Source organism: Sphaerodactylus townsendi, linkage group LG11, assembly GCF_021028975.2.
Source record: "Sphaerodactylus townsendi isolate TG3544 linkage group LG11, MPM_Stown_v2.3, whole genome shotgun sequence".
In the NCBI taxonomy this organism is placed as follows: domain Eukaryota; kingdom Metazoa; phylum Chordata; class Lepidosauria; order Squamata; family Sphaerodactylidae; genus Sphaerodactylus; species Sphaerodactylus townsendi.
Window position 1 is genome coordinate 6,928,108 of NC_059435.1, and position 14,080 is coordinate 6,942,187.

The following is a 14,080-nucleotide window of genomic DNA, read 5'->3' on the forward strand; positions in this document are numbered from 1 at the left end:
CCTTGCCGCCAACTTATTTGGGTGATTTTAAACAAGTGCACAGTGCAAGCGTATGAGTTTTAACGTAAACCATAGAGTTCCAGCATCCCTAGAAGGGCATGACATCTTTTCTGAGCTTTTCCGAGAAGGCGCAGTACACCATCAAGTCCCCGCCCCCTGATCTCCCACTGGTTGCCAGGCTGGGCAACGCTATTGCAATCATGTGCACATTTACTTGGAAGTAAGCCCCATTCAACACAACTGGTCAGCTTACACTTTGAATTTGTATAGATCACCTATATAAGCTATACACGAGTACCATTTTCTCAGCGCTTTTGTATCTGTGGAAAACAAGAGCCTGAGGATCTCTTTCATTACATACTCTCCTGTCCTTTATATTCAGAAATAAGGAAAAGGTTTTTGGAGCCAATACTACCTAGGACAGCTTTTTTGTCCGATGATGAGAAACTGATTTTCTTATTATCTGATATTGATTCCTATGTTTCTTACAAGATGGCTCTCTTTGCCCTGGCGGCTAGGACATTACGAGCAAAGTACTTAAAGCGCTGTTTGAACCGATGTTCCAAAGTACTGGAGATTAACTTAGACTAGCTGAAGAAGCTACAAAAACATCTGACGTGGAAAGTATTTGATGGGGCATTTTAATTTAGAGATTGCGAATGCAAATAATTTATATTTTAATGTAAAACTAAATTATTGTTTTAATTTAAATTATTGTTTTAACTAAGTTACTGTTTTAACTGCATGTATCTCTGTATTGTTATAGCCAATGGCTCAAACAATAAATACTTGACTGACTGACTGACCTATATAAGTTTAAGGCAGTGGTGTAGCACCGAGGGGGCGGGTGTGTGTGAGTGATGCACTGGGCGTGTGCTGGTGCGGGGGTGTGGCAGGAGTGTTCTGGGACATGGCAGGGTGGGCGTGGCTGGCAGGGGCACAGGGCGCACACATGCCCTGGGCGCAGTTTCCTCTCACTCTGGCCCTGGATTGAGGCCAAGGTTAGATTCAAAATTGGGGCTTTCTCACAGCTCACAGCTACAATAATGCATGAAACAATAACAAGACAAAATGTTGGAAACGCCCAACAGGATGTAGAATCTGGCCATGCTTACATCACATCCTCTGATGGCATCCATAGCAAGCAAATCATTCCCATGGCGAAGTTGAAACTTGACCATTTCTTCTGCAGCACGAAGGGCGCTGAGCTCCTGTTCTTGTGCGGCTGAGCACTCCTTGATCAGATCTTTCAAAAGGAGAGCGTATTTGCTCATCCTCTGGATAGGTTTCAGCAGGTAAGAAGCCAGGTCCATTTTATCCCCCAGTTCCTGTTGCTTGTTCTGTGGGGAATATTGCAGACTGTTAGAGGGTAAAGCACCACAAAGGGCCAGAGAATTCTACAGACACCACAGCAGACCACATTCAGGGGCAATTACTTTGAAGAAGGTATTTCCATGGCTTATGAGTAAAGCGTCCGACTGTGGCTTGTTCTTGCTGTACAAGGCATACATCCCAAAGTGTTCTTCCTGAAATAATGAAAAACAGTATTGATATACATTAATTTATGGTGATGCAAACTAAAGGTCCTTTGTTGGTATGAGAATATAGTCATGGATGTCCATTTTCTTTTTAAAAAATTAGAATGTATATGTATTAATAGAAAGCCCATACATTTTCAGAAGATTAGAAAAGAATAACACACAAATACAAACAGTTCAGTAACAAACAAGATTCTAAAGCAGTGAGAAATAAGGGGGGGGGGGGAATACAAGCATTACGTTTTGATTGAGACCAGAAAGTAAATATAATTACACCGTTTGCTCCATTATGTTTATTGCTTGCATTCAGATAAGTTCACTATTTGTGAGATCTTCATTATTTATGATTATTTTATATATAAGGAAAATTCCTTAACTGTATACCAAAAAGTTTTATGCATTGGTATTCTTTTCTGTTTCCTCGCCATCTATGTGCTGCTGCAACCACTTCACTTATCAAAGCACAGGCCTTCTGCAAGAGGGTAAGATCCACAACTGTACCTAGAATGGGTCTTCTCCGTTGTGGCCTCCACCCTGTCGAATGCCCTGCCTTAAGAGCTCAGGAAGACTCTCAGACCCACCCCAGGCATTTCACAAAGCATGCAAAAACAGAACGGTTCAGAATGGAATTTTTATAAAGGAAATAAAGAGACATAATAACATGAGTGGCTCAGCAAAATCCACGGTGTTTCGACGGACATTCTTCATTGTTTAACAGGTCGTATTGTGCTTTGTTCAGATGACGGATCTCAAATTCCTACAGTTCTGAGTTCTATTACATTGACTATTAGATTTATGATCCTGATCGTATCCATTTAGCTTGCGTAATCTGCCTTGAGTTGCAGTATGAAAGGGGAACTGAAAACCAAAGAACTACTGAATTTTTCCTCTTTGCAGTGAATATACAGACCTACATCCCATGGATTAATTATTATTATTATTATTATTATTATTATTATTATTATTATTATTATTATTATTATTATTATTATTAGTGTTGTTGTTGTTATTTATTAGATTTAATATACCACCCTATCCCCGAAGGGCTCAGGGAGGTGTACAATATAAAACATTATATATAAAAACATAAATGCAATATAAACAGCAATTATAACCTAACACAGCGTCCCACGAAACCCTTACATAACCCTCCCAAAAAGGAATAAAGAGAGAATAATGGGTCCCGGTGATGTTACCTACACTACTTAATTACCTACTTAATTACCTACACTACTTAAAAATTAATTACCTACATAAAATCTCAACAACACATAATTCTAATATATCTAACAGTTTAAAAATTAAATTCTATTTTTTAAACTGCTAGATATATTAGAATTATGTGTTGTTGAGATTTTATGAAAGTAATTAATTTTTAAATAGTGTAGGTAATTAATTTTATAACAGGGTTTCTGAATAGTCTATGGGTTGTGATAAAGATTGACTCACAGAATATAAAATGCATTAATAAATGCCAGCATGGCATAACAAGGAAATAAGGGTCTGTTTTGATCTGAGTTGGACTACATGGAGGAGGGAGTCTGCCACAAGGCATGACTGGACAATCATCTATACAAGCAAGCTGTTGAGATATAACAAAATGTGGCAGTTGAACAAGAAGAAATGAAAAGTTATATGCTGTGGTCAGTACCCAGAATCCGACAAAAATGCTCCATCCCACTTTGGAAAACGGGACTTACATGTCTGAGAAAAGAATGGCTGACCCGCAGCGGGTTGTCGGTACAACGTTCCAACTCTTTCAGGAAATAATGACAGTGGAAATCATAGAGCTTTTCCAAATTCCCAAAGATGATGTTGCGTTTCCCTCGCAAGTCCTGAGGTAAGTCGACCCTCTCCATTTCTGGAAAGTAACTGTCAATGATGTAGCCTAAGGATCTGACATATTCCCTTTCTGTGGTGATCATCTCATCCATTATATGGTGCACTTTGCTACTGAAAGAGAGAGAGAGAAAAAACAGATGGGGCACAGACAGTCCTAATTAATAGTCACTTGAGAAGCACAGTTCTTAACTCACTATATGACATCTGTGAACCAATTCTAGCTTCCAAAGACATGCAAGCACCCTGACAGATGGAAGCATGCCTGCAGTGGACTCCCAAGACATAACTATGAATTGCCAAAGGCCCTTCCAAAAACAAATGCTCATGGATTGCCAGAAAGTACCGAGGAGACCAGGGGCCAATTGACCATGCTGTCAGGGGCTGATGGGAACTGTAGTCCATGAACATCTGGAGAGCCGCAGGTTGCAGACCCATGGAGTAGACTTTATCTCTGGATATGGAATGATTCCCTTCAATTGTCCTGCATTCTTGCTCAAGATACTGTCTGCAGGTGACCTCTGTAGAAGGACAAAGCCTTTCCCAGTAAAGGGCTTCTAGCCTGCACAGTACCGCTGTTCTCATTTGGCATGTCTCCCAAGAGTTATGTTTCACCTCTTCCAGATTCAATGCTGCCATTAAAGGGTTTTTGCCCAAGGCTCCCCAAACCCTGGAGTTAGTACCATGGAGAGAGGTTTGTGTGATTGCTTGCTAAACATTATTGCTCAATAAAACACGGGCCTCTCCACTGTCAGTATTATTTTGTAAAAAGTATTAGTTTTATTTCACCACTGCTATATACATTTCCAGGTTGAAAGGAATAATGTTATATTTCCGCGCTGCTTGCAGATATCTCTCCTGCCAGAACATTCAGAGTTCTGTGCAGCAGCGCTTGAAACACGTCGCAGGACGATCTGTGCAATAAAGCAGGCTTAATGATTTGATACCTATAGCCGTTAATTTACCAATTGTATTGTTCATATCATATGTCTATTCCCCTTTTATAGATTTTTAAAGTTTTTATTCCACCTTAGTATTTATACTTTTATTCTGTTTCCTTTATATGTCCATACCTTTTGTGTTCCCAACGTCCTTTGCCCAGTAGGTTTTTCTTTTTATTTCTTTTTAGCATAAGCATAAGCATTTTATGGTCATTGTGCACGCACAACGAAATTTACAGCAGCATTCCTCGATGCACACAATTTCAGACTCATACCCCATCCTCACTTTCCCCTTCCTCCACCCATCCCTACACAGCCCCAAACACATCAACACGAAGCCACGGAGTTCAGCATATCCACAGCTCTAGAGTAGAAGCTGTCTCTAAGCCTCTTTGTCCTAGTTTTGATAGACCTGTATCGTCTGCAGGATGGTAACAGTTCAAAAAGAGAGTGTGCTGGATGAGACGGGTCTCTCAGGATATTTTGGGCTTTTTTTAGGCTTCGGGAATTATAGAGTTCTTCCAAGGATACATAGCTACTGTTTTAATATGTTTGATCTTTTCTTTTATTTGCTTTATGCTAGTCTGTGACCATGATAAAGATTGACTTGATTTGGTCACTGCCGTGCTAAGCTTACCGGCGTGCCTCCGCTGCATTTTGCCATCCGGGTGACAAACTTGTATCTCATAACTTTAACATTCTTGTCTGCTCAACACATTCCCCCGTTCTCTTCTCTGCCCCGTCCCCAAGATGACAGCAAAGTATTCACAGGTCAAACAGGGCAGAACTGACTCCCAACAGTCGACAGGGGATGAATGAGAACAATAAGCCACCAGGGAGACAAAATAAGTTTGTGCTTTGAAAAGTTCCCCCATGGTATAGAAAAGTTTCCAATTACAGCTGCAGAACCGCCACGACCTTTTCTGTGTTTACATTCTGGGGGGAAACAGAAGGACATTCCGGAGATGATGTACAGCTGCTTTCTCACGAGCTTCGCCTAAACAATGCGGCTTTCAACAAACAGGGAGTTCCTACTGGAAAGATCAGAAGGCAAACAGAGGCACTGGAAGCATCACGAAGGTCGGATCCAAAGAGCGACTTTAAGACACATCCAAGGCCTTTGCATTTCCAGAGGGTTTTTTTTAAACTTAAATACCAGACCTCACGGCCATACCACAAAGAACTTTTATGTATATGCACTGGGAGGGGGTGGGTGGGAAAATGGAAGATCTGTCCATTCAGGGAAGTCCAAAGTCGCTTTACACATGGAGATTTGATCTGAGATTGCAAATGCCTTAACAGACCAGGTGCTCGGGAGCAACAGCCGCAGAAGGCCATTGCTTTCACATTCTGCTTGGTGAGCTCCCAAAGGCACCTGGTGGGCCACTGCGAGTAGCAGAGAGCTGGACTAGATGGACTCTGGTCTGATCCAGCAGGCTAGTTGTTATGTTCTTATGAGAGAAGAAGAAGAAGAAGAGTTTGGATCTATATCCCCCCTTTCTCTCTTGCAGGAGTCTCAAAGGGGCTTACAATCCCCCCTCAGAACAAACACCCTGTGAGGTAGGTGGGGCTGAGAGAAGCCTCCACAGCTCAGGCGGCAGAACGGAGAATCAAACCCGGTTCCTCCAGATTAGAGTGCACCTGCTCTTAACCTCCTATGCCACTGCTGGTAGTTATGCACCTTTTTGGATTGAAATAATTCCACAACAATGCTGTTAGAGAGTTAAGTTCTTGGCAAAACAGGAGGGGAAAATATGCACAGATTATTCACAGGACGTCCTTACCTTTAGTGAAAGGACAAATTAGAACTGTTGGGCAACAGAAAGTATTTTGGCCAGACAAAGAGCAGGGACTTTCTTATTTGGACGGGGGGGGGGGGGGGTAGAGATTCAACTTGTGTTCTGCTATAATATGGATGAATGGAAGAGGCAGGTGGGTGACTTCAGGAAACCTCTGACCTTAGGGAAGCTATGGTCAAGGTATGGCCCAAGCAGCTTCCTTGAAAAGCAACAACTTTCTCAGCCGGTTCTGCAAATGCCAACTTACACCCAGTTGCAATGATCCAAGGAGCTCAGGAGGAATCACCATTAATGAGAGAATGAAGGATGGCCATCACAGCGGAAGAACTATGTACCAAGCACAGAGGGAGACAGTCAAATCTCCCTGGAGGAGTTCCAAAATTTTGGTGCTACAACCGAGAAGGCCCTTTATTGGGTCACCACCGTCTAGCCTCAGGCAGTGGGGGCAACCCAAACGAGGCCTCCAAAGAGGACCAGAGTGAGCAAGTCAGCTCATACAGGAAAAGGTGGCCCTTAAAGTATGTTGGTTCCAGGCATACAGGGCTTTAAAGGTCAATACCAGCACTTTGGATTGAGCCTAGAAGCTAGTGTGGCTGGAATGAGGGGCACCCTGCACTCCACTCTCAAGCAAGAATGGTCCATACTGGCTAACCTCGTCTTCCAGAGATCATGATAACAGGCTTAGATAGTGTCCTTCCGAAAAAGGGCAGAACAAAGCAGTTTTAAAAGAGCATATTAAAGGCCATGAAAACCCAGAAACACGGTGATGACAGCACATATGCCCTCTCGCGGAAGCTCAAAACAGCACTCCACTTTGGAAGCCAAGGAGGAAGAAGAAGAAGAGTTTGGATTTATATCCCCCCTTTCTCTCCGGCAGGAGACTCAAAGGGGCTGACAATCTCCTTGCCCTTCCCCCCTCACAACAAACATGTGTGAGGTAGGTGGGGCTGAGAGAGCTCCAAGAAGAAGAAGGAGGAGGAGGAGGAGGAGGAGGAGGAGGAGGAGGAGGAAGAAGAAGAAGAAGAAGATGACGAGGAGGAGGAGGAGGAAGAGGAGGAGGAGAAGGAGGAGGAGTTTGGATTTATATCCCCCCTTCTCTCCTGCAGGAGACTCAAAGGGGCTTACAATCTCCTTGCCCTTCCCCCCTCACAACAAACACCCTGTGAGGTGGGTGGGGCTGAGAGAGCTCCGAGAAGCTGTGACTAGCCCAAGGTCACCCAGCTGGCGTGTGTGGGAGTGCACAGGCTAATCTGAATTCCCCAGAGAAGCCTCCACAGCTCAGGCGGCAGAGCGGAGAATCAAACCCGGTTCCTCCAGATTAGATACACGAGCTCTTAACCTCCTACGCCACTGCTGCTCCTAGAAAACACGCCCCCCCCCCGGAAGCTGGCTATGGCTCCTTTTTAAATGGGTGTGGTAATTCGGCTTCCTGGGACAGGACAGGGGGGTATACAGTGGACAAGGGAGAAACTGAAGGCCCCCCCTGGCCTGTCAGAAGCCGACCGGGTGCGTATTTCTCACGTCACTCAGTCGAGCCTTTCTCCCCAGCTACTGTGGGAAAATGTTATACATTCCAAATATTATTATCCCCGGGTGGGAGGGGGGTATCTCTAATTAAGATCTCATTTCTTTTATGTTTAGCGGAGTAGGAGTAACGAAGAGCACAGAAAAATCCTGTTTTACTGCAATCCTACGCAGAGTAGGGTGGCTTAAGTGGACTTCCATGGGATTTGAGCTGGAATGTACCAAAGGAGGCATTTTCATTTCTTCATGATTTGGGGTGGACACCCCAATGTTTTTTTGTGACTGTCATTATTACTTTGTTTCCTTTACGCCATTTACATAGTGCACACCTTTTAAAGACCATTTACATTCAGCTGTCGCTGAAAATAAGGGAAGATTGGATCCTGTGGATCCACGGTGCTTGCAGAGCGGGTTTACTCCAGAAGAAGTCTTCCCCTGGTGTGGAATTCTCAGAGGAGGTTCCGATCCACTGCAATGGGTTTATTTTTAGGGGGAAATTCAGTCCGAGGAAAAAGAAACGAGCACAAGTGCGCAGATGGGGAGCAGGGGGGTGCTTCTGCAGCTGACTGGCGGCCCCGATAAGCCCTCTCGAGGCAGCCACTGTACCCTGCTGCGGGCTCGCCAGTCCAGGCACCCCTCCAGTGTGGTTCTGGTGCCAGCCGAGGCAGCCAACCCACCCACCCACCCACGTCCCGGCCAAACCAAGTCCCACTGGTGTCATATCTGGCCCTCACAACGAAGAAGTTTGACACGGCTGCTCTAAGCAACAGAGGAATTATTTTGAGATGAGACAGGTTCGGATCCAGCAGCGCCTCACAGGCTGGCAAGATTTCCAGGGCGTCAGCTTCAAGTGTCAAAGCTCCCTTTGCCATGGAGACCCCTGAGTCCTGATATCCTAGTCCAGTGGTGGCGAACCTTTGGCACTCCAGATGTTATGGCCATGCTGGCAGGGACTGGTGGGAATTGTAGTCCATAACATCTGGAGTGCCAAAGGTTTGCCACCATGGTCCTAGTCTGAAGTGGGTGGTGGGTGGTGGGTGGTGTGAGTTGTTGTTAGACATTTCAGGAGGGTGCAGTGCAGGGTCATAACAACTGTGTTTCTGGAACACCACGGCCAACTAACAGAACAGGTTACAACCAGGCCCCGGTAATTTTGGTAACTCCTGCAGTTATGGTCACCAGACCTGAGCCTCTCCTTTTGGAGAGGCTCTTGTAGGCACAGGGTATATTCTGGGGATTCTTTAAATCCCTATAGAAAATTTGGGGGAGGGGGGATTTCCGCAGGGCCTGTAAGACTGGGTTGTTCCACCGGGCCTTGGAGACCGGCCGCTGAGGGTGCCCCTGCCCCCTCCTTTTTACCCCCATGGGCCCTAATACCATCAGGACCCATTATTTCGCATTAGGAGGGTTTCGTAAGGGCGTGAGCGATGTTTTAAGATATGACTGTTGTTTTAATTATATGTATGTTTTTAACTGATGTTTTATCTGTACACCGCCCTGACCCCTTCGGGGATAGGGCGGAATACGAAATTTAATAAATAATAATAATAATAAATAATAATAATAATCCCTTGAACACATCGTGGCCAGACAACTCCCCCACTATAAAAAAAAAACCACACCTTCCATAGTTAACCAGGATGTTGTGATCACAATTAGAATTTGCTTCAGCTTAAAAAAAAGAAAGGCATGCGTCTAGTGACTCGGGATGCTTGTACACAGGGATTTTCTCCAGAATAGACAGCAGCCTGACCCCATTTGGAAAGGGACCCTCTGCATGACATCACGTTTCTTCCCATCATGACTTGTGGGCTTCCTGGGGATTTCCTCTTTGAACTGCATCAAAGGAAAACCTCACTTGCTTCAGCTCAAAAGAAGAGCCACGGGACTGCCAGAGCAGGGAGGGAGACAGAACTAAGCTTCAATGGTAGACTTAACTTCTGTGTTTAGTTTCTCACTGCTGTACCCCCCAATAGGCTGGCTTTTCTTTTCTTCTCCATGGCTGAGCCACAGCACAGCTTTACTTCACAGCAGTGGCGTAGGAGGTTAAGAGCTCGTGTATCTAATCTGGAGGAACCGGGTTTGATTCCCAGCTCTGCCGCCTGAGCTGTGGAGGCTTCTCTGGGGAATTCAGATTAGCCTGTACACTCCCACATACGCCAGCTGGGTGACCTTGGGCTAGTCACAGTTTTTAGGAGCTCTCTCAGCCCCACCTACCTCACAGGGTGTTTGTTGTGAGGGGGGAAGGGCAAGGAGATTGGAACCCCCTTGATGTCTCCTTCAGGAGAGAAAGGGGGGATATAAATCCAAACTCTTATGATGATGATGATGATGATGAATTTTTTAAAGGGCAGTCTCAGAGTTTATGAGGGACCATGTTGTTTGCCATTTGGGTTGCAAACTCCATTGGTCAAAAGCCAATAAATTTATTGAATAAATATAAATAAATTGTTTCACGTGGCCACAACATTTACCTACGACCTGCTAAACGGCTGAAATCCTACTGTGTGACTTATGTACTCAGTGTGTCATATTAATACTTATGTTTTGTTTCACCTTTGGACGCCTCCGGATTTCTTCAAGTCAAACCCTACTGCACTGTCTTTTGGACATCCCCCTCTGTTGATTGTATTGATTCATTCTGGGTAATTCGCCTTGAGGCCCAGTAAGAAAGGAGGACCGTAAAAAAGTAAATACATAAATAAGAAAAGTATTTGCTCAGAAAAACAGGGTTATTCCAGCCCAGTAGTTGAAAATACCTATGCAGTGTGAACTATCGGAGAAAGGTAAATGTCAAGAAAGGAGGAGTCGAGTACTGGAGACCTTACGAAATGGGTTCCTTCACATCACCTGGAACCTGATCCTTACTGGAGAAACCAGGGGCAGAACTTAGGACCTTTTGCATGCCGAGCAGATGCTGCACCACCAGGCCACAGCCACTTCCAAGAACTGACTTGGGCAAGCACTAGATTCATCTGCTGCAAGCCCTTTAGTAGTAGTAGTAGTAGTAGTAGTAGTAGTAGTAGTAGTAGTAGTAGTAGTAGTAGTAGTAGAAGAAGAAGAAGAAGAAGAAGAGTTGGATTTGTATCCCCCCTTTCTCTCCTGCAAGGAGACTCAAAGGGGCTTACAAACTCCTTTCCCCTCCCCCCTCACAACAAACACCCTGTGAGGTAGGTGGGACTGAGAGAGCTCAGAAGAACTGTGACTAGCCCAAGGTCACCCAGTTGGTGTGTGTGGGAGTGCACAGGCTAATCTGAATTCCCCAGATAAGCCTCCACAGCTCAAGTGGCAGAGCGGGGAATCAAACCCAGTTCCTCCAAATTAGAGTACACCTGCTCTTAACCACTAGGCCACTGCTGCTCCTTTAGCATTTGCCTTTTGTTGCGCCTGCAGAAGGGAACAGGAAGAGAAGGCAAAATCTGAGCAAAGATGAGAAGACTAAAATTCCTCCCCCCACCTTTTAATGTACACAGCCTCCCCTCCTCTGCCTCACCTGTTGACAGGCGGAACAAAAGATCTCTTCAGAATACAGGCAGTGTAGAAAGGCTTTTAGTCAAGATGGGCAAATGGCTGGTGACCCCTGTCTGTATGACTTGCATGGATCACACTTGATGGAATGTATGAAATATGAAAACACTAGGGCCAAGGTAAAAGTCTACAGTGGGCCATTATGTTGCATGCAATGACATCTGTTACCTGGGCATATTGAGATATTTTAGGAGATAAATAAAATTGTCCATTTTTTGTGTGGTAGTAGAGCATCAAATGGTGCATTCTCTCAAACGTGTGTTTCAAATCCAAATATTTGAATATCAGCTCCCACCCCTCCGCTTTAGTGATTCCAAAGCACTGATGTTCAAGACTAAGCACTTCCACATACACTAAATAATGCTCTTTGCAAATGGAGTTTACTGTGTGAAACAGCAAAATCACTTGCAAACGACCGCGAAAGTGCATTGAAAGTGGACTCAAAATGTGTTATTCAGTGTATGAACGTATTTGGATTTATCAGCAACTGGCAAACAGATGCTGGATATGTGGCACCATTTAAGTGTTTTGGGGAGAAGTTCACACACTCATACTTTATTCCATTATATCATCAAGTATTCGTAGACCACAAAACACTAATAATTGTAACAACCATCTCATATAAAAGTGAAGGATCAAGTGCACAAAAACAGCATAGTTATTAAATTCATGGGCCACCTTACAGGCCCTCCAATATGGGCACAGAGCTCCTGTTTATGCAGACAATCCCATTCACTTCAATGGAATGGGTAGCCCCGAGAATAGTTTCCCAGCAGTAAGCCCCTCCAATATGGGCACAGAGCTCCTATTTATGCAGACAATCCCATTCACTTCAATGGAATGGGTAGCCCCGAGAATCGTTTCCCAGCAGTAAGCCCCACTGAATAAAATGGGACTTAATTCTGAGTACGCCTGTTAAGGATCACTCCCAATGTTTTTGCCTTCAGCTGCACAAACACCCTAACCGGGAAGAGCAGCAGCAACGCTCTTCCTCCTGACAGCATTATGGGCTTAAAAATGCAGCCGCGTCCCCTTGAACTGAACGATGGCATGAAAACAAACCTATCCTTTGGTTGATCTTAGACGCTCAGACCCAAAAAGTGTTTTTCAAATATTAGCCGTTCTAAGATCTCTATGGAGTCACAAAGGCTGGATATAAAGGTTAGAATATAAATAGATTAGAGTAAATGGTGATTCCTCTACATGTTATTTAGTACACAGAACAATGGTAAAAAATAGAAGACAAAAACGGTCCATTTGTCATTCAAGGACAAATATCTCCATTGAAGACCCTCAATAACCTCCAATGATTTGCTGCAATATTTGTTAATGAATGATTAAAAGCAAGACAGTTAGGAGACTAAAAATCTTTAATTGGGTTGCACCCTCATGAGAACATGCTTAAAGCTCTATACCACTTCTGGGGTTGCGGCACGTTGGCCAAAAGGAACCCTGTAGCTGCCCTCTCTCACCTTCCCGCTCTTTTTCTCTCGTCGTCTTCTGCCACATGGTGAATTCTGGACGGAGATGATAAGCTGCGATTTCTACCAATCAAAGGGCTTTTAACGTTTGAACGCTGCGTGTGTCTCGTCTCTGCGGCGACGTTACTGGCTACCTCCAGCCCTCTGATGTAAACTCCATTATATCCCGGGTGATGCTGTTCACAGTGGCTGCTCTCATGTCGGGTCAGTTCAAAGCTCTGTGTCTTCTTCATTATCTTCTTCAGCGGGTGTTTCCTGTGACGGGTGGTGGGAGTTTGGACTGGCTCCGAATAGCAGGTGGAGATGTTGTCCAAATCTTCTGAAGCACAGCTAGTCCTTTGAAACCTGCCCAACAGTGGTAGGAGTGCTTGCAGCTGGGAAGGGTTAACAGGAGAAAATGCCTCTGTGGCTTGAGTGGCATCTCTTTGGTTGTCAAAAAGAGAGACGTCCACTGGCAAGCCGCTCTGCTGAAACATACAGAGCGACTTAGTGTCCCACAAGCTATCATCAGGGCTAGTGGTACAGTAGTGCTGAATTCCAGACTCGCCTCCTGGTCTATGGCTAACCCTTTGGCAAGTCTCACTGAGAGGACTGCTGGCTTCTTCTTTGCTGGAAAGGGCTTCAGAAAGGACCTCTTCTAAGTGGTGCTTGGCCTGCTGACATTTCAGCCATAAGATATTCCACCGGTTTAGTTCCTCTTTGCTACCCAGGGCAATAATAACCTCGTTGACTCTCTGAAAGTTCTCCGCAGAAACCTTCGCAGCTTCTTGGTGGTAACTTTGCAAACACTGGATTGCCGATGGGGAATATCTGGCTTCCACTGAAAGGTGCTCAAGATACTCCTTGCAATGAACCATCCACCTGTGAGCCTGGGAGAGAAGCAAGACAAAAGAAACCCCAAATAAAACAGCTACACAATTTAATGAAGGATGAATAAGAAGAAGAGTTTGGATTTATATCCCCCCTTTCTCTCCTGTAAGGAGACTCAAAGGGGCTTACAATCTCCTTGCCCTTCTCCCCTCACAACAAACACCCTGTGAGGAAGGTGGGGCTGAGAGAGCTCCGAGAAGCTGTGACTAGCCCAAAGCCATCCAGCTGGCGTGTGTGGGTGTGCACAGGCTAGTCACAGCTTCTCGGAGCTCTCTCAGCCCCACCTTCCTGAATTCCCCAGAGAAGCCTCCACAGCTCAGGCGGCAGAGCAGAGAATCAAACCCGGTTCCTCCAGATTAGATACACGAGCTCTTAACCTCCTGCGCCACTGCTGCTCCTGTTTGTTTGTTTGTTTGCTTGCCATGTGTGTTTGTTTGTTTATTTTATTGTGTTTTATTAGTTTTCTTATACTGCCCAATCCCCGAAGGGCTCTGAGCGGTGAAACAACAATAATATAAAACAGCTTAAAAACACAACATAAAACAACTAAACATCATTAC

The 14,080-nt window shown here is 44.8% G+C and overlaps 1 protein-coding gene across 4 annotated transcripts in view; it reads right to left on the reverse strand.

Annotated features, from left to right (window-relative positions):
- PLEKHG4B (pleckstrin homology and RhoGEF domain containing G4B) overlaps positions 1 to 14,080 on the reverse strand; it is a 106,545-nt gene that overhangs the window by 19,266 nt on the left and 73,199 nt on the right. For 3 of the 4 annotated variants that reach the window (XM_048510804.1, XM_048510802.1, XM_048510805.1), the window contains 4 exons: positions 12,642 to 13,519; positions 3,239 to 3,491; positions 1,437 to 1,526; positions 1,116 to 1,340 (listed from right to left, as the gene is read on the reverse strand). In XM_048510804.1, the coding sequence (XP_048366761.1) occupies positions 1,116 to 1,340; positions 1,437 to 1,526; positions 3,239 to 3,491; positions 12,642 to 13,519 (1,446 nt within the window). The remainder of the gene's footprint in view (positions 1 to 1,115; positions 1,341 to 1,436; positions 1,527 to 3,238; positions 3,492 to 12,641; positions 13,520 to 14,080) is intronic. The other variant, XM_048510803.1, reaches the window with a different exon arrangement.